This window comes from Schistocerca cancellata, chromosome 6 (assembly GCF_023864275.1).
Source record: "Schistocerca cancellata isolate TAMUIC-IGC-003103 chromosome 6, iqSchCanc2.1, whole genome shotgun sequence".
Lineage (NCBI taxonomy): Eukaryota > Metazoa > Arthropoda > Insecta > Orthoptera > Acrididae > Schistocerca > Schistocerca cancellata.
This window is the reverse complement of record NC_064631.1, coordinates 45,872,775-45,893,778: the sequence shown is the minus strand read 5'-3', so window position 1 is coordinate 45,893,778 and position 21,004 is coordinate 45,872,775. Positions and strand designations below refer to the sequence as shown.

Below are 21,004 nucleotides of genomic sequence, written 5' to 3'. Positions count from 1 at the left end.
CTGTGTTCTGTTTCTTAGAAACTCTTGAACCCAATCACACAGTTGGCCTGACATTCTGCATGCTCGTATTTTATTCATTAGGCCGCAGTGCGGAATCGTATCGAACGCCTTCCAGAAGTCAAGGAACGCGGCATCTACCTGCACGCCGGTGTGTACCGCTTTCTGGATCTGTGAGCTGGGTTTCACACTATCGTTGTTTTTGGAACCGAAGTTGATTTCTACAGAGGACATTTTACGGCTCCAGAAATGTCATGATACGCGAGTATGAAAAAACAGGACGGCAGAGATACAGTCTTATAGTTTTGTGCGCCTATTCGATGACCCTTCTGGAAAAGGGGCAAGAGGAATTTTTCCAATGACTAGGAACGCTTCGCTCCTTCAGCGACCTGCGGTACAATGCCGCAAGACTATGATCACGGTCTTTCGCGTACTCTACGTAGCTCTTACTGATGTGTCAGATCTAGTGGCCTTTCCTCTACAAAGGAAAATCACAAACAGCTGAAACTGATGGATAGTCCAGTGTCCCTTATTCATTTCAAGCGCCCATCACCACCCGCACGAAATGTTACACCAGCACACAGCGTCATAATGTTTGCCGGCGATTCTGCAGTTTTACGACTGTGGTTAGCCAAGACAGGAAGAGGGTACGGTGACCTCAATATGGGCAATGTGAGGGAGCGGTGTGTGGCGAGTCAGGCGTGCGCCCCTCGCCATCCACTTGAGGCGTAGCGCCGTATACCGATCCTGCCTTGGAGCCGGTTAAGTGGGAGATGTGTCTCAGAGCTGGATAGTGACAGATGGTGACGCGAGACTGGACGCGCACGTAGTTTATGTATCAGCCGATAGAGGACAATATTGGACAGGGGACTGATTTAGTTTCGATTGTGCCTACTAGGGTGCACTAAAGTAATAGAATGTTTTTCATAAACTGTTCTAGTATTTTCATAAAGTGTTGTTATGTCTAGTTGTGTATGTCAAATGTTATAAATGTGTTTTAGCAGTATGAATGATGCGTGACTATGGTTTAAGGTTAATATGAAGATAATGGTTTAACGAGTTATGTACTAGGATTTAGTGTGCGGACATTTCGAAGAAGTATGGATATGGACAAAGGGGAGTTTTGCAGAATAGATTTGTAAAGTACGTTTATGGTAAAGGGAAAGTTAGTTCAAGTATAAATAACAATAGTAAATAACTTTATGCATAATCAAAACTTCAGCATGTTAGATAATTACGTCGGTAAAAAGTGCAGTCGTTAGGTTTACTATTTTGCGATTGGTTATTGATGAAAAGCGCGGACTGACGCGGGAGAATGTTGTTTTGCTATTGGTTGTCGAGTAAACTGACCAATGGTAAAGCAATATTCTTCGCGCGCCTTTCTCTGCTGGTAGAGAAGACTCCGAGTATTCTAGGGATGAGTGGCAGCCTAGCCATGAAACAGATCGGACGTGTGTAGTAGTAGTAGTGCCGATGGAAATGATAAGTTGCCGGATCTAGCAGTGTTTCATACATCAAAAGTGTTGTAAAGAGACGGTATAATTATTGCGATGGCTGTGTAGAAATTTCGGAATATCTAAGTGCATTTTGGGACGAGAAAAGACTTATATTCCGTGTGGCGTATTGAGCAGGTCGGTGGCTAAAAACTGTGACTGCATTTCGTACCGACAGACTTAATATTTGGCGAGCATTATCAATCAAAAACAATCAGTATTTTTGTTGCTATTACGTTTTCGGGAAATGCAACACCATAAACTCGCTAACGTGAGTGAAAGGGATTGTGAGTGACTGTGTTGAGACTAGCACGGGCTTGGCAGTTATACCTGTTCACCTAAGTTTCAGAATATTTTAATTGAGGACAAAATTTCCAACTTTTCATTTCGTGTTTCTCTCGAAACGTAGATTAGTGACTTAAATTGCAGCCTGGTTCACGTCGAAGTACAGTAGGTTTCGCTCGGCTTCCCTACTGATGAAACGCTGAGACAATATTCACAGGCAGGTGCAGGTTCGTTGTAAAGGGACGGAGAGAACGGCGCCGCCGCACACTTACCGGGCTGCTGGAAGTCGGGCGCGAACTGGCGCGCCGTCTCGCGGGCGATGTCCGAGTCCTCCCGCGCGTGCTCCGCCGCCATGTCCGCCAGCTCGGCCTTGCCGCGCGCCGTCGCCGTCCTGCGCACCAAACACGGCCACACTCACCACCCACTCACAAAACGCTGCGAGTTACACGCACTCCTGCGGCCACCACCAACACCAATTCGCATCTACTGTAGCCCCAGTCCCAAAGATTCTGGCCCTCTCTCAACGTCGTCCACTCCGTAATAGAGATGGGCAAAACTGTTCTTTTCAGAGATCGGATCAGAACTGTTCACTCCCTGAAATGAACTAGCTCTTTTTCATGACTCACCACTCATTTACAATAGAAAATAAATGGAAGGCACATTGCCCTTTAAACTTGGTTTATTCCAGTACTATACCTGTATTTTGATCTTATTTGATCCTATTTTGAAGTAACACAGATAATGAGTAAGAATATTGTATTGTTTATTGAAATTTCCACGATATGACAAAGTTTTTGATTATTGATTTATTTTGCACTATCGTTGTTTTTTGGGTGATCGGAAAATGTTGTAACTTGAGATTTACATTAACAATATATTTGGCTATAATGTATTAAAATTTCATTAACCTCATACAAATACATCGCAAGCCATATATTTTTAAAGTGAACGTTTCCTTCCGAAGACGCCTAAAATCGCAAAATCCGTACCAGAATAAGAAAAAAAAATATAAATTTGACTGTAAAACGAAAGTGCTGCATATAGCCTTACGCAGAATAAAACAAGAAAAATATTGGTGTATCACATTTTGCGATACGTTTATCGGTTCGCTCGTAATTAAAGCGTAAATTCGAGTGTCCATAATAAAAATCCTATAGTAAGAGGAGTCATCAGGAACCTAATCTAATCAGTTTAAACAAATAAAAATAAAATAAAAATAAATGATGTATACATAACATAATAATGTAATATACATAGCGGTATTACTATGAAGAACAATATCCAGTAGAGACGAACTCCGATGCAGAAGCACTGAGTCGAGCAGGTCGAGCTGCGAGCTGTATTACTGCGTGAGCTGAGACCGCAGAGACCAGAGTGACACCTGAGTTGCTTTGCTCAACACTCTGGCTAGAGTCGAGAACGGTGGGGTGAGCATTGAGCGGGCGAGTTCCGAGGGTGGGGGGAGCGGTGAACTCACCCGCTCCGAGACAAATCGTCCGTTCCCTTGCGAGCAGGTTGTTGCAAGTAGTTCCTATGTTATCCGCTAGGTGGCTCTCTGTCCTGTTGCTCGCATCAACTGCCCAGAGGGCAGGACGTGCGACTGAAACGATCGCCGACAGAGTGCGATGCAAAGTTAAGCTGCGCCAGACACTGCACGCGGCAGAGGACGTACAGAGACGGCACGGCATATGTGAAACACAAAATCCAATGGGGCACTGCACAATGCAGGCAGCCAAGGTAGAAGCAGGGCAGAGGCCGGCGCTGGCTGTGTTGTGTGGCGTGCACGGTGCTCTGACCAGCAGAGGCGCCGCTGATATGCTCCGTCTCTCTCTCTCTCTCTCTCTCTCTCTCTCTCTCTCTCTCTGCCGTGGGAAACGTTTGGAGCTACCGTTCTTTTTTTCTCAATCACTGATTGTTCACTCCTTTGAAAGATTCAACTCTATGTATCAGTTCAGGAGCGGATCCCCCATCTCTACTCCATAACCCTACGGTCAAACTTGCGCGCCTATCTGTCCACATACAGTACTCACAGATGCACATTATCTACCTGATATGACTTACACCAGTGAGACTTCAAATCTGAAAACCACTGGCAAACTCTGCGGCACGCAGGGCATAATGATTTGATGCTTTCTGGGAATTACTAGGGGAGACAGGAAAACAAAGAGACCAGAGTGCCAGACGTAATTATAAATGAAACGAAAGTGAAATGTTAAAGGGTGGGGCATCTAATTTACCGAAAGGAATACGGAACTTCTTGTGTCAAATAGCTGATGGTAAGTATACCCAATTATAATCTGAGATAAGAGAAAATTATTAACAATTTGTAGCACAGGACGTTAGGGTATCGTGTCTATTATAAAAACAGAACTAGGTTTCATTAAAAATAATGGGAAACTAGAAAATCATATTACATTTGTTTATCTACTGTAACTTAATCTGTATGTGTTCTGGATTTTTCTTCTCTGCTATTAGGCCATATGAGGACTACGTTCCAATTTCAGTTCTTCATTCTTTGTTCTTTCCTTTTCTTCCGGTATGCTTTCATCTGCCCATTAAGTTTCTTCTTTCCATCTTCAGACCATTTTCAACCTTTTTAGCTACCCTGCCTTGGAATTCTCCCCTTTTCAAAACTTTTCCCCGAAAGACTTCTCTGTTTTTTATATTATCTGTTTTTGCAGTAAGTTTTTCGTTCCAAATGCTTACTATTTTCTCTGACACACTATTAAAAAGAACTGGGGATAAGCCCTCAGCTTCTCGTTCACCTGTTTTTATTTTGAAAGGCTGTGAAATTTCTCCCATAAATTTTACTTTATAGACTGTATATGGGGGCGTTTCCCGGATTAGGTTTGTCAGTTTATACATTATACCAAATTCTCGAATTATTTATCTATATTCTTTCTGTCAAAAGAATCAAAAGCCTTTTTGAAATCACAAACACAACTACAATGTCCTTAAAATTAAGTAATCTGTGGCGAATTACTGTCTTGAGATTAAATATTTACTTTTGTTTTTTAAAGTTTCTTTCCTTTTAGGCAGACAGGAAGTAAACAATCCACGATCCGTGGATATCTGAGGTCCTAACGTGACCCTAATGCACCCATGCTTAGCTTCCTGAGATAACTGAAGAACTGTCGGAAACGTGGCACAAAGAAATACTAATACTCTTATTTCATTGTAGCATCTTAAGCCGTCTTTTTGTGTGCGATCCAATTTAGTGATTATGACGCATTGTCAGAATAGAGACAGGGCAGCCAGCTAGTGTACAAGATTCCGTAACAACTAAATTAAATGACAATTTTTTGATTGATCATTCACAAGTTACATGTATTTTTAACCATCACTTTCTAAACGTAACAACAAATATACGCTTAAATGGTTCAGTTGAAGAAGCAAGAGAATATATTAAAATTACTTTAAATAAATACAATTACAAAAATTCTATAAAAACAAAAGCTCTTGTGCGACTCATGAAACTTCAAGCAGTATTATCAAAAACTGTTCCACTTCATAAGTAATGCATCGCAGGCATAGGGAATTCTTCCAGACAGGTTAAAATATTCTATTAACAAACCTCTTCATAAGAAAGGTGACAAGACAGAGTTATACAATTATCATCCTAGTTCCTTACTGATATCTTTGCCAAAATATTCGAAAAAAAAATGAACTCAAGGGTAGTTGCACGCTTAAGTGAAAACAATTTACTTAGCATATCACAGTTTGGATTCTAGAAAGGATGCCCAGCCGACAACACTATTTATACATTCATTCACAAAAAGCGTAAGCCTCAAATAATAATATGTCACTGGTTGGTATCTTTGTGATATTTCCAAGGCATTAGCTTGTGTAGATCATGATACTCTGTTAGAAAAACTAAGGTTCTATGGAACTGATGGTTTTACATACAGCAGGTTTTAATGATAATTGACAAACAGAATATAAAAGGTTATGCTGGATAATTCAGTGTTGGAAAGATTGAAAATTTTAGTGTCTGGGGTAAAAAAAAATTACAAAGGGAATCCCACAGGATTCAATTTTGAGACCACTACTATTCCTTATATATGTGAATGACCTTCCACTTAACATTCAACAAGCATAATTGGTACTCTTTGCAGACGGTTCTAGTGTTACGATAAATAACATTAGTGACAAAGCAACAGAAGAGTAAATAAATTATATTTTCCAAGGAGTTATAAGTGATTCTCAGGAAATGTACTTTCCCTGACTTTTGGAAAAAAAACACTCTGCATTCAGTTCTGTATAACAAATAGAGTCATACTAGCAAAAGATGTAGCACATGAGTGGGAATCAGTAAGTAGGGTTGAAAGCTCCAAGTTTTTGGGTGTACATGTTGATGAAAAATGGAACTGGAAGAAGCATATTACTGAGTTTGTCAAACAATTAAGTTCAGTCAATTTTGCTCTTCGTATAATAGTTAATCTTGCAAAGTATTGACTGCACAAAGGCGAGCAGTAAGGATAATATCTGGTGTTCACCAATGGGCGACATATAGATACCTCTTCAAGGAGTTAAGCATTTTAACTGCGCCGTCAAATTACATATGTTCGCTAAGAAAATTTGTGATAAATAATCCATCACAATTTGAGAAGAACAGTGATGTACATACCTACAATACTAGGGGGAAAATGATCTTTATTAGCCATTGTTAAAGTTGTCAGTGGCTCGCAGACGAGTTCAATATGCAGGAATAAAATTTTTTTGTCATATGCCCTATATAACATAAAATGTCTGGCAAGTAGCGAAATCAGTTTTAAACTTAATTTAAAATCATTTCTCCTGGACGGCCCCTATTCCATTGAAGAATTTCTACTAAAAAACCACTAGCTTTTAAGTTTAATTGCACGAGTAGCAATAAAATAATAAGATAATGCCAAAAATCCACAGATGCTGGTTCTTCGTTTAAGAAAATCTGTAATGCCAGTGACCACCGCTAACGACATGAAGCGGTGGATGTTGGTAAACCCTTGAATTGTAACTGACATAGGGTATATGTTGTCCTACTCGCCTCCTACCAGACATGCGCGTAATTTCACATATAGTTGTAAAACTACCGAAGGTTTCCGTAGACTATCATAAGTAAGCGTAGATTACAGGAGTTTTCACGGTAGACATTGGCAGTTAAGATAAAACCTGTACGTTAAGTGTGTTGCATAAGTATTGGGCGTTACCTCATTTCGATCACTTTGTTTACGTGTGCAATCAGTTTTTTACAAGACTCCGCTAGAAACCAGAAGCACTGAACCGTAGAGAAGCTGAGTGAGAATACGCAATGGGCCGTCTAATCTGCGGAACATTAATAGGTGACCACCGTTCTTCAGTATCTTCATCGTTTGGAAATGTGGAAATTGTACAATACGAGAACCATCGAAAACAAGACAGAAGCCACGTGTAGGTACTGCCCATATCATAATGCAGTGGCTATTTGTCTACGAGACCACCTTCATAAGTGCTAGAAGGGCGCATCATCGGTTTCATCAGGCACTTCTACAACGACTTCTGACAGAGACTTGAACGAAGTCGCCACTAGAGCTGTTTACACTTCAGGAGCCTTTGATCATGATGAGGAACGTTCAACTCAGTACAAAATAAGAACAATAATTACATATATTTTTCTTACTGACCACATAAACTGTACTTGAAGCGGAAGGAATTGCTCTGGGTACATAAAAGCGATGAAGTTGCCCAATCGACTCATTTTCATTACGGTACTTATAAAATACAATTTATTTTCTGTAATAATAAGAAATACACAATGAACTAACACTGAACAATGTGCGGCTCTAATTGTGTACAAAACAAAGAGAAATCGTCGGCTCCCACTTTTTCTCTCACACACATCCCTTTATGTTTCTTTCCCCATCAATGCTAGCAATACTACCGTTAATCCTACCATTTACTACGTCATTTATGTGGTGTATCATAACTATCGAACCGTAGTTTCGACAGAGCGCTACTCTACACTCACATGATCAGTTTGCCCCCCCCCCTCTCCACCCCCCCTCACCCACCACACACACACACACACACACACACACACACACACACAAGAACAATCAGGTATCGTGGTTGCAGTTGTGTGATTGTGGTTTGACGCGCAAATGCATTGACATCTGTGGTTTTCATAATGATTCCACGAACTCACAAATTGCCACTGCCTCTACATTTACCATTATGTGACCCAATGCGTTTCAGATATTGAGGATAATTTAGCGCATTTGTTTGTCTTCATTAAGTACAAATGTCCGTCTGTGCATGGACGGATTGTTGCGATGTAAAGTGCAGAAGCATCGATATATTTTCGCCGAAAACTAATCAGTGGGAAATTTACGGAAGCGTGAATAATTTATCTGGTTAGGTTCAAAACGTAATGGCAAGAGTAATTTGTCATTTCACTGAAATCATTAATGAGGTATTTGCCGTCATTCAACGTTACTCTGACCGAGTGAGGTAAAATGAAGCCAGCCGACAAAATGAAATATGCAGAGTTTTGCTTCACTGCAATAAAGGTGTATACGCGTAGTGTGGGTGTGCGGAGTATGCTTCTGATTTGCAGTGATTTCGTAGGAAGTTCGCAGTACTGGACTGAGTAGACCATCGAGATTATTAATCTCTCTCTTTTGTCTTTCGTAACCTTCTAAGGAGATATCGTTGAAGCTATGGCGCCAGACCATATTTCATGAAGTTTAAAGTTTGTACTTCTTCTCTCCACAGAAGAACTTGGTACTTTTAGCGAAATCGTAGCGACTCTTTTGTATAATGATTTTATAAAACATTGTATAGATTGAGTACCCTATGCTTTTCAAACTAAACGGAGTGAGGTCCACAAAACAGTGTTGTAGCGCCTACAATTTAACGCCGTTTCCTATACGGCGGGTAAGTGCTTACGAGTACCTGCACGTACAGGTGAGGCCTGAATTTGGCCATAAACGTCCAGGCCAACATTCGGGATGTTTTACAATTAAATACTAAAGTAAACTCACGACAGGTGTGATAAATAATAGAAAATTTCTGCTTGTCAGAAGCATAAGTTAGATTCAGTTCGATCTAGGGAAAGCCGATTCCTTTCAAACACTAACAGACTAAACAATAACATAAGACGTAAAGTAATTGAGAGCACGTATGAAAGAAAGTGTACATGAACCGCCATGTTCTTAACTTCTGTAGTGATTTCTAGAATATGAGTTAGAATGTGTTGTAAGACAGAGTCTATGAGCGCAGGATAAGTAAAAGTCGCTAATCAAATAAAAAACGTGAATTTGGAACTACCCAGTGACAAGATAATGTTTAGGTGGCAAGTTACCAAACAGTGGGATATGTTTTTTATCGGTGAACGGATTAGCATACCGACCGCTGAGCCATTTTACTAGCTTTCGAAACAGTAAGTGAGGTACAAGTTTGCGTCTGCATATACTAAACAGTCAAACCACAGGCACAATTCTACCAGCACAGATCTGAAAAAAAGTACTCAATATACAAGTGAAAATGATAGTGATCATGATCCTTCACAGCGCTATTGCTGACAGCCCGTAATGGATGTAATTGTTAGTTGAAAATAATTTGAACCTGTTAACCTGGAAAATAGAGTAAATTTACAGGAAAATGAATTTCGTCATGTAATTAAATATTTTAATTAGGAAATCTCGATAGATATCCAGCACAAAACAAATTCTTCCTGACACTGGTATTTAAGACAATTCTAGGCTAATGAGACGAAACGTGATCGCAGGAGCTGAAAGCTGAGGCGTTTTTGTTGCACAATAAGTTCAAAAACTTTGTGATATCGTAACAGAACGTTGACAAATGAACGTGCGCAACATAAGTGATATTGTTGTATAAAACGTCGGGAGAACTGCCGGATGTCTGTAACTTGCTGGCACGATATTTCGGCACAGGGTCCTCTGGTCGTCTTCAGGTGTATACTGACGAGCAATACACTAAACTCCCCTATTTAAGATCCCGCCGGCACATGCGTGGTGTTCCTAGCTGGCACTATGCATGAGTTCCTTGAGCGCATACGCTTCTTCTATATGTCTGTGCGCTGCTCTGTGCACCCTGTGCGGTGAAAGCTCGCCTCTTCGACATCAAAACGATTGCCTACACACGGTAATATCGCAGGGCGACGATGATTACGCAGAGCAAGAACTTTTTCTATAATCGGCTCCCATGCAGAATTTAACTGGAAATCGCCGTCTCATTCATAAGACATACTCGCCTTCCATAAGTAAATAAGTGTTGAACACTGTACGTCCAGAGGTCATTCGATGAAATAAAATGAAACAAAAATTGTGGTCCATACGTCAAACTATCTAAATCCCTTATGAATCGAGACGATGGTTTCTAGTTAAATGCCGGTCCCGGTGGCCAAGCGGTTCTAGGCGCTTCAGTCCGGAACCACGCGGCTGCTACGGTCGCAAGTTCGAATCCTGCCTCGGGCGTGGATGTGTTTGATGTCCTTAGGTTAGTTAGGTTTAAGTAGTTGTAAGTTCTGGGGGACTGATGACCTCAGATGTTAAGTCCCATAGTGCTTAGAGCCATTTGAACCATTTTTCTAGTTAAATTCTGCATAGGACATGACTACAGAAAACTTCGTGCTGTGCATAATCGGCGATCTTACCGTGCGAAGACAATCGTTCTGATATCGGAGAGGAGGACGCACAGGGCAGCTCACAGACTTACAGCAGAAGCGTATGCGCTCAAGCAACCCATGCACATTGCCAACTAGGAGCACCATGCATATGCTGGCGAGATCTTAAATAGAAGAGCTGAATGTATTCACCTGAAGATGACCAAAAGACACTGTGGCGAAATATCGTGCCAGCAAGATATAACATCCAGCAGTTCTCCTGAAATATAGTGGAACAGCCTGTTCGTCGGGAATGTTTTAAATTTCACGTAAGTGGTATTGCAGGTAATTCAAAGGGACGTTACAGTCTTTAACACTTCAATGAATAATCTCTCTTGAATTAGATAAAAAATGTAAACCATGGCCAAGTACTTGGGAGCGTTTACAAAAGAAAGTGGTGAGATGATACAAGAGAAAGGCACATCCATAACTGGCCACAGTTGTGCTTTTGAAAGTGGAGTAAACGTAAGCAAAACTCACAGCTTGTTCCCACCGGCACATTGCTGCTTCCAAGGTAAGGAAAGAATGTAATCGTGGGATATGTGATCAAGATGTCGCCAGTACTTCTAGCCGTTATTGCCAGCGGATGAATACTGATGATGTGCTCGCTTTCTTGTTGAAGCAGTTCCTCTTTTGACCTCACGAAGTTAAGTGGGCCACGTTCCAGATCTCTCTACCTCAGAAAGATCCGAGAAGAAATCGGTAAACGAACCCGGTTCCTTCCGATCCGATGGCAGTGACACTAATCATTCGGCTACGTGGGCAGTCTTTGAAACAGGATTAAAGTCGAAAAATAACTACGACTGATGCACAGTCGAGTGCCCCTTCAGCAGAGCAACGCTTCAATCAACAAAGTCGAAAGATGAAGGCACATCAGCTGGACATCCAGCTGGTTCCTGAAGTATCTTCCTATTCTCTAAACTCAGAAATCAGGCTTCTCAGCAAAAGAGAAAGCGATCATCTTCATAAAGAAATATTTTGCAGTTTAAGAGGACCTAGTCTACAGATCCTACAAACAAATGTTAACTACGAGATATCTGAAAGGAGATGCTGTCCCATAGTACTAGGTTGGTGCATGAGTTCGTAGCATTTTTTTTGTTTTGTATGCTAGCATTCCGGTCGCTATGGGTGTATTTATCGATTATTACTTTTATGTGTAGTTCACTGTTGCTGTTTAAATTTACATAGTGTTAAAAAATGGTTCAAATGGCTCTAAGCACTACGTGACTTAACATATCATCAGTCGACAAACTGCCTATTGGCTTCTGTCTCGGGTTCTTCGGCCGACGTTCCTCTAATAATTTTTCTGACGTTTCGCCAGCACGAGTGGTTGGCATTGTCAAAGCTTCACCCTACATTGCCGGTGGTGAACTGGAGCCGAGCTCGCGGCCGCAAACTATATGTACCTGGCGCGCCAACGTCCGAGGGCTTCTCCGCGGTCATTTCCGGTGCGGTTCTCCTCTTGCTACCTGCGACGGTCGTTCGCTGCAGTACGGGAAGCCAGGATCCGTTGACCTTAAGGCTTTCCTCTTTCTTGTTCAATCTGTTCGCGTGTTTTTGTATTTCTACAGCTTCTCCGAACATGTGCGTGTGATAGTGCTTCTCTACAGCCAGAACTTCCGTATCAGCGAATTTTATTACGTGGTCGGTCTCATTCAGTGCGTGCTCTGCCACTGCCGATTTCTCCACCTGCCCCAACCTGCAATGTCGCTTATGCTCTTTGATCCTGGTGTTAATGGATCGTCCAGTCATTCCGACATAAACTTTTCCGCATGTGCATGGTATACGGTATATTCCCGACATTGCAAGTGGGTCTCCTTTCTCCTTCGCCGATCTAAGACACTCTCTGATCTTCCTTGTCGGTTTGAAAATCGTCTTTACGCCATGTTTGCGCAATATACGACCGATTCTGTCCGTCACTCTGGGAATGTATGGCAGAAAGGCCGTACCCGACATTTCTTTTTCTGGTTCCTTACTTCGCCGAGTGTTTGGCTCTGTTACACTTCTAATATAATTTGTGGAGTACCCATTGCTCCTCAGGACAGTTTCCAGGTGTTGCATTTCTCGTTTGAGGTGTTGCGGCTCACATATTCGTCCTGCTCTCGTTACGAGCGTACTGATCATGCCTCCTTCCTCGCTCGGGTGGTGGTTTGACAGTTTGTGCAGGTATCGGTCCGTGTGTGTCGGTTTTTGATACACGCTGTGTCCCAGGTTTTCGCCATACCTTGTGACCAGCACATCTAGAAATGGCAGTTTCTCGTCCTTTTTTACTTCCATGGTAAGGAGGCTGTTCAAGTGTCTTAGGAAGTCACCGAGCTGTTCTTCACCATGGCTCCACACCACGAAACTATCATCGACGTACCTGTACTACACCTTAGGTTTGCAAGTCGCCGAGTCCAGTGCCTGTGCTTCGAATTGTTCCATGAAGAAGTTGGCCACCACTGGACTGAGAGGACTACCCATGGCAACGCCTTCCAGCTGTTCGTAGAAATCGCCATTCCACGTGAAATAGCTCGCGGTGAGACATGCATGGAAGAGCTTTCTGATGTCTTGCGGGAAAATGGAACCGATGTGCTCCAGAGCGTCACTGAGTGGCACTTTCGTAAATAACGAAACAACATCAAAGCTGGAACAAGAAAGAGGAAAGCCTTAAGGTAAACGGATCCTGGCTTCCCGTACTGCAGCGAACGACCGTCGCAGATAGCAAGAGGAGAACCGCACCGGAAATGACCGCGGAGAAGCCCTCGGACGTTGGCGCGCCGGGTACATATAGTCTGCGGCCGCGAGCTCGGCTCCAGTTCACCACCGGCAATGGAGAGTGAAGCTTTGACAATGCCAGCCACTCGTGCTGGCGAAACGTCAGAAAATCATTAGAGGAACGTCGGCCGAAGAGCCCGAGACAGAAACCAATAGGCAGTTTGTCAACAAGTGGCCACGAAAGCCTTCACAATTTTGTATATCATCAGTCCCCTAGACTTAGAGCTACTTAAATCTAACTAACCTAAGGACATCACACACATCCATGCCCGAGGCAGGATTCGAACCTGTGGCCGTAGCAGCAGCGCGGTTCCAGACTGAAGCGCCTAGAACCGCTCGGTCACAACGGCCGGCTACATAGTGTTATTTTGTCATTAAGAGATAGTGAGTGGGGATGTGGACGCTAGAAAGTAGAGTACCAAGTGAAGAAATCTGAACATTTCCGACTTATTCTTCTGTCTGAGTTCAATAGAGGTGTGACAGCAACGGAGGCAACCAGAAACATTTGCGCCGTGTATGAGCATAATGCCATTGGACAATGGTTACCTCGTTTTAAGGAGGATCGTCCTGGCATTAATGGTTCTCCACATTCAGGAAGACGTTCGGGGTTTCATGAGACCGTTTAAACCCATTAATCTGCAATGATCCACGTCAGAGTGCTCTACAACTGGCAAATATGGTGAAACGTGATCATTCCACCATCGCGCGACATTTGGATGCAATGGGGAAGGTCCAAAGAACGGGTGTATATGTATCGCACGTATGTTCATCTCTGCTTACACGTCGTCAATTGGGTCATGAACAACACCTACCATTCATATCCTTTATCGTTTCTGGTGATGCGAAGCGATGTCTTTTTGCTAACGCAACGAAAAGAATGGAATGGATGAGCGCAAACAAAGCAGCAACTCCAGGTGTAACCATCCATCACTGCTGACGTTTGTTGTCAACAACTGAGACGTCCTGCAGGCACAGTCCAAGAACAACGACCAGGAAGACTACGCGAAGTGATGCTACTCCAAGATGGCGCCCATTCGCATTCTGCTAGAGTGACAAAAAACCCTACGCAGAAGATGGGCTGAGAAATCATTCCGCACCCACCCATCTTATTAATCTGACCTTGCGCCCTCGGATTCTCACCTTTTCCACTCTCTATCGAACAACCTTTCCAGGTGAAGATGCTCTCCGAACATGGCTCGACGAGTTCTTCGCCAGAGGACCACGTGATTTCTGCAATCGCAGAATCGAAAAGTTACCCCAGAATCGCAAATTGTTGGAAATAGTGAAGGAGAATTGTAAGCTAGGCTGTTTATGTTTTCTTATTGGCAACGTTACGTAGCGCTCTGTATGAAAATCACTGGCTGTGCTGTGTGCAGTCTGTGGCTAGTTTGCATTGTTATCTGCCATTGTAGAGGGGCAGCTGGATGTTAACAGCGCGTAGCGTTGGGCAGTTGGAGGTGAGCCGCCAGCAGTGGTGGATGTGGGGAGAGAGATGGCGGAAGTTTTGAAATTACATATATTATGACTTTTGATGATATTAAGGTAAATACAGTGTTTGTTCTCTATTAAAATCTTTCATTTGCTAACTATCCCTATCAGTAGTTAGTGCCTTCAGTAGTTTGAATCTTTTATTTAGCTGGCAGTAGTGGCGCTCGCCGTATTGCAGTAGTTCGAGTAACGGAGATTTTTGTGAGGTAAGTGATTTGTGAAAGGTATAGTTTAATGTTACTCAGGGCCATTCTTTTGCAGGGATCTTTGATAGTCAGATTGCGTTGCGCTAAATAATATTGTGTGTCAGGTTAAGCACAGTCTCGTATACAATTTTTCAAAGGGGACGTTTCATATGTCGACCCTTAGCCTAGGATACCTCACTGGAATCTTCTGATTTTTTCCTTGTAGTTGTGTAATTAGTGTAGATTTTGTTTACTGCTATTGCATAATTGTAGAGAGAATCTCCTTTGTAGTTGCAGTTTTTCATTGTTTCACAGTAAAACAGTTGTGGCATGCATGTAGATTTGCACCAAGTATTTCGCAGCTGCAATTAACTAGATATTATTTTCAGTGCTATGTTAATGTGTTCTCTTATTTTTGCTCTTCAAATTGTGTTTTTCTGTGTTATCGTGTGAAATATTGTCACAATAATGGCGTGTGAAAAACGTAACACTAGGCTCCAAAGTAAACTGAGAAATAATAGTGACGACGAGCGTAGCTTATCAGCACCACTGGGTAGAGAATTAACAGACATTCGAAGTAGTAATTTGGTAACTGTGCATAGGGATATGGAGCGGGCGGCAAATAATGGTGTAGACAGTCGAACAGGTAGTGAACAGGGAAGCATTATCGATCGATCGGTCGGCAACAGCTCGCCTCAGGAATCTGAAATGATAGGACACAATACTGCAAATACTGTAGACTTAGGTTTTTGGTCCTCACCGTTTTCTCAAACAAGTCAAGACACATTTTCTGCCTGTCAAAATGTGAATGTTGCCGGTGCAAATTCACTGTCGAAAAGCATAGAGAAACAGATTCCAGACACTAATACATTATTATTGCAATTAATGCAACAAATGGAACAAAATCAGAGACAAATGGGACAAAATCTTGAAAAGTTAGACACAATGGAACAAAATCTTAAAAAGTTAGACACAGTGGAACAAAATCTTAAAAAGTTAGACACAATGGAACAAAATCTTCGGAAGTTAGACACCACACTTGAACAAACACGTGAAGATTTAACTACTGAGTTACATAACATTGAATCGAAATGTCAAAAAGTCTGTAATGACGTAAAAACACAGATTTGTGAGCATTTTCAGCCTATTTTTTCGCGGCATGAAAATGCATTACAGAATCACGAAGCAGCGATAAAAGAACTGCAAACCATTGTTCATGAAAATCATGAGACCTTGTGGGCTAAAATTGACTCAGTTGCATCTACCGATTCGGTTACGCAACTGGCAAAAACTCAGGAAAACTTAAAGGACACAGTAGATACGATTTCAACACAAATGGACACTCTGAAACTTGGTTCAGAAAAACACACTGAGGAAATGTGTTCACTATCAGAGAAAGTAGTTGAACTTTCGGATCAGTTCGCTAACTTATCTGCAAAGGTAGATGATGATCTGAATGACCAAGACCCGTAGCCTTCACTGACACAGAAGAGTATGAACAAATAAGAAAATTCAAACAAAATCAAAATCAAATCAATACACAGTACAAAAGAGAAATCCGGGAAGTACAAGATCAGCTGACACAGGTAATACAAGAATTACATATTTCAGAGGACACTCGCGCCCCAATACGGGAAGAGGAACTTAGAAATACGGAAAAGCCACAAAATAGTAACACAGGGCATTTCGGTAATTATGAAAGGAATTGGCAAGGTGCACCGAATTTTGAGATGGAACCGCCGACACGACGTAACAATGACCGATATGTGACTCGCTGACATGATGATTTTGACTATAAGCTGTTCATTACTATACGTAAATTCAAAACATTTAAGAATTCTGGCAACGACATTCATCCACAAGCATGGCTCCATCAATTCTCTCATTGTTTTCCTCCCAACTGGTCATTGGAGCACAGGTTAGAATTTATGTGTGGCTACTTGGAGAATGAACCAGCTGTAAGAATGCGATCGGTCATTCACGATTGTCACAGTGAAGGAGAATTTTACCATGCGTTCCTCTCAGCATATTGGTCACAAGCTACACAAGACCGAGTAAAACATAGCATCATGATGATGAAACACTTTGAACAATCTGAATTTTCCAGTCTTGTAAAATATTTTGAAGACATGTTGCACAAGAATCAGTACCTGTCAAACCCATACAGCCCCTCAGAACTCATCCGCATTTGTTTAATCAAATTACCTGAACATTTACGGTATATTATTTTGGCAGGACGTTGCAAAGACGACATTGAAGCTTTTCAGGGACTCTTACAAGAATTAGAAATTGACACAGACAGTCGCGGGATGCGAAAACAGGAAAACAATCACTACAGGTCACATCCGTCACAATTCCTTGACGATAGAAACAATAAATGGCCACGACAAACCTATTCTTACAATGTAAATCGTGACCAAAACAGACACCACCCATATGACAACCACTGGCAGAGTAATAGTTACAGGGAAAGATCACCTTTCCGCGGTAATGACTATCACAGAGACAATCAGAGAAACAGACAATATGGGAACCAAAATAATTATTATCAAGGGAGACAGAATAACTTTAGACGCAACGGTCCAGCACGCAGTTACGACTCAGGGAGAAATTCTCCACCACGTGACAGACAAGAAAGAAACTATGTAAACTACCGACAAAACGACAGACGTGAATTTCATCAGAACTGGCGGGTTTCTAACAGAGCTGGGCCCTCTGGACAACGTGAATTTGTAGAAGTTAGGTCTCCAAATCCCAATAACGACGCGCGCCAACAAAGAGACAATAGGCAATGACTCACACCGCTGGCAGCCACAAGACGTACTTATGAAACTGACGACGCAGCTGCCGTAGCTAGTAATTATGTAAAAATGGAAGACATTAGGGACATCTTACTCCAGGAACATGACGTAACACGTAACAACATTGCATATCCTGTGATTCACATTACTGTAAATGACGTAAAATTTACGGCAGTACTTGACTCTGGCAGTCCCATTTCAGTAATTAGTGAAACAGCTTTTAGCAAATGCAACAAATCGAACGATTGCCCCACACTTCCGTTACGTAAGATTAAATTACAAGGTGCAATCTTTGGAAAAAGTGTAGATGTACGCCAACAAACCCATTTAGAATTCTTTTGCCAAAGCCACAGCTTCTCTATGAACTTTCTTATTGTTCCATTATTGTCGACGGAAATTATACTAGGAGTAGACTTTTTGAATGAATATAAAGCAATCTTAAGCTTTCACGATGCTGAAATAGCGTTGAAGTTGAAACTCTGCGTACTGGGAAGAGTAAAGGTTTACACCACATTTAACATGTAAAACCGTTTATTGAAAGATAATCTGCCTTTTAACTTTGTCTTTGCCATATAACTTTTCACTTTACATTACTAGTATGCTTTGTCAGACTTAGAATCTGTTTGCGGTGTTTCTGTTCCATATCTGCACAGTTTTTCTGTATTATTCTGGGAAGTAAAACATGTTTTAGTAGTAACTTTTGTGGTATAGCTACAATGAGACAGCCTCTTTCGTAGCACAACAATACGTTACAGCACAGTACGTTCTTCACCACGACAATAAGCGTAATAACTAAGATATCTATACGCAAAGCATTTCACTTTTGTTTATCATGAGGTAAGTACATTGTCTTCTGCAGAACTTAGCTTTCGGAGGACGATAACTACGACACTTCCACAGAGATTATCTTACAGCAAGACGCATATTTAGCGCTACAGGACACGTATTTGAGTGATTAATTTTGTACTTAAAACATTTATTTTTTAAGATTTTTGAATTACAAAGAAAGTTTTCCGTGATACATTTCATTCCATTGCTGTAATCTGTAATACCTGAGGGTACAATTACATTAAACCTAAGGGGGCTACACGCCTACTTTGTGTACCATGTGTTTGGCAAGCACAAGGAGCCCTAGCTAATATGGTATTTGCTTATACAACTTTACACATCGGTACCATATTTCTCTAACACACAAATTACACACCTATCTGATCATTTAACTGAGAGATAAACATTTTTTTTACTACGTCAGTGACAGATGTTTACGTGATTACACAGTTGGGTAACTTCACACTTATGAAATTGTATTTTGTCTGTACTTTGTGAACTGTTCATATTTTTTCAGAACCATTGTGATACTATGAGAGCTTTGAATGATGTATTTTCTATGGGATCACGATTTTTAAAGTACGTTTGAGGCAGATGACACTTTTGACATGAGCAGAGAATTTTTTTTAGGTTTTGAAATTATTGGAGGAAGCTACGACGATTTTGAGATTTGACTGAGGTGTTATGATGTTATTATTAAGACGACGATGTGTATTATGCTGTTAAGGTATGTTTATGATCAATAAGCTGAGAGTCGTACTTTAAGAGTTATGAAAGGTGTGTAAATGCGTGAATGTATCACAATTAAGGCGAAAATTTTTTGGACAATGTTATATTCATAGGATTTTGTTTCTACACATTTGCAACGCAAATTCTTGACCTGTGAAATATTTTTATATGAGACTGTCACTGTAGCGGAAACTGCTGTCATAAATATTTCCGTAAGAAAGTTAAGTGACCACCTGCACATAATGCGTCATGGGCACCCAGGTGTGTCAGACGCCTGGAGAACAAGCCATTAGTGTGAGTGCCTCGTCAGAAGCACAGGTAGAAAAAAAAGAAAGGGGAGGCCATTGTCCGCGCTACTAACATTTCCTTGTTGAAAGCATACTGTGGAGCTCGTAATTTATGATATTTACTGAAATGCCTAATGAAACGATGAGAAACATTTCACGGCTATTGTCTTGCTAGTTGAGAAAAATGCCATATGGCTTGCTTTATGTATTTATTTACACATTTTGTTTAATATCAAGTTTCTAGCTGCACTGCAGCATTGGTTAAAATAAAATTTAATATATGTACTAATATAGTTATTTTATGCCTACAGATCCAGTCAATAAGAAATGTATGATTTACTTCCAAGAAAACGAGGGCACATAAATAGACATTTCCCTTCACAGGAATTGCATAAATAATTTCTTTACGATTTGCTAACTTATCTGCTAGTGTTAAGATGTGACATAGGTATTAGACATGGCCATTTTAGTGTAATATTTTTTCTGCTTGAGCTTTGTCATGTATAGATATAAGTTTTATATTTTTTTATATTTTTTATATTTGCTGCTGCTGTTTGCCAGGCATAGTGTTACTGAATTTGACTTTGTGTTACTCTTCTAAGCTAGTTTTTCTTGTTTCCTGCACAGTGCCTTATATTAGTTGTAATTTATGCTGCTTGCTTTGCCATTTCTATTTTTTGCATTGCTGTTTGTGATAATTTGTTATGTGCTGCTGCATTGCCTCGTCCCTTAGTTTAGCATCTGAGCTCAGTAGATTTAAGTTAGCTTAAGAGGGGGTAGACTATGATGAATTGGACGAAATGCATTAAGAAGCTATAAGAAAATGGTTTGGCAAAAAAAAAAGGGCAGTGTACAGTGGAGAAAAAATATTTTGAAAGAGGATGTGAACAGAATACCGAAAGCAGGCTTAGATAGTACTTTTGCGAATAATGATGAACAAAGGGAGATCTCCATGCAAAATACTGCAGTAAAACAAACCCTGTCCTTTCCTTTTGTGTCATCCCTCTATATGTTGTGTACCCTTGTGTATTTGTGTTTTTCCTGTCTTTATGTGTTTAGCTGATGAGAGCTATGTTGTAGACATTTTCTAATACTCTGTTATTTACTTTGTAAAGATGTTTAAACATTATTTATACTGTTTGGTTGCTCACATGTGAAGGTGATGTTTCAAACGTTCTTCTGATCTTTTATGTATGTACTTATGTCATAATTCCTGTAACACTGATGTATATGTTTATTTCTATTCTGTTGTAAAGCCTGTACTACAAATGTTACCTGTACTGTTATGTTTTTAATGATGTATTTTGTACCTTTGTAATTGTCTTCTCATGTTATAATATTGTAATTGATGCCAGTTAATCAAATTAAGTAACTTGTAAGTTACATTTCACTGCACACGTTTCTGTTGGTCATAGTATATGAGCAATATGTGTGAAGTAGGGACTGATAGTGTTTGCACGTGTGTTAATAATTCAGCGAGGGACTGGATAACAGCATTGCTGGTTCTAAG

At 40.9% G+C, this 21,004-nt stretch overlaps 1 protein-coding gene across 2 annotated transcripts in view; it reads right to left on the bottom strand.

Moving 5' to 3' along the window:
* LOC126190750 (junctophilin-1) overlaps positions 1-21,004 on the bottom strand; it is a 960,015-nt gene that overhangs the window by 272,461 nt on the left and 666,550 nt on the right. For both annotated transcript variants that reach the window (XM_049931259.1, XM_049931258.1), the window contains exon 6: positions 2,048-2,166. In XM_049931259.1, coding sequence (XP_049787216.1) covers positions 2,048-2,166 — 119 coding nt within the window. The remainder of the gene's footprint in view (positions 1-2,047; positions 2,167-21,004) is intronic.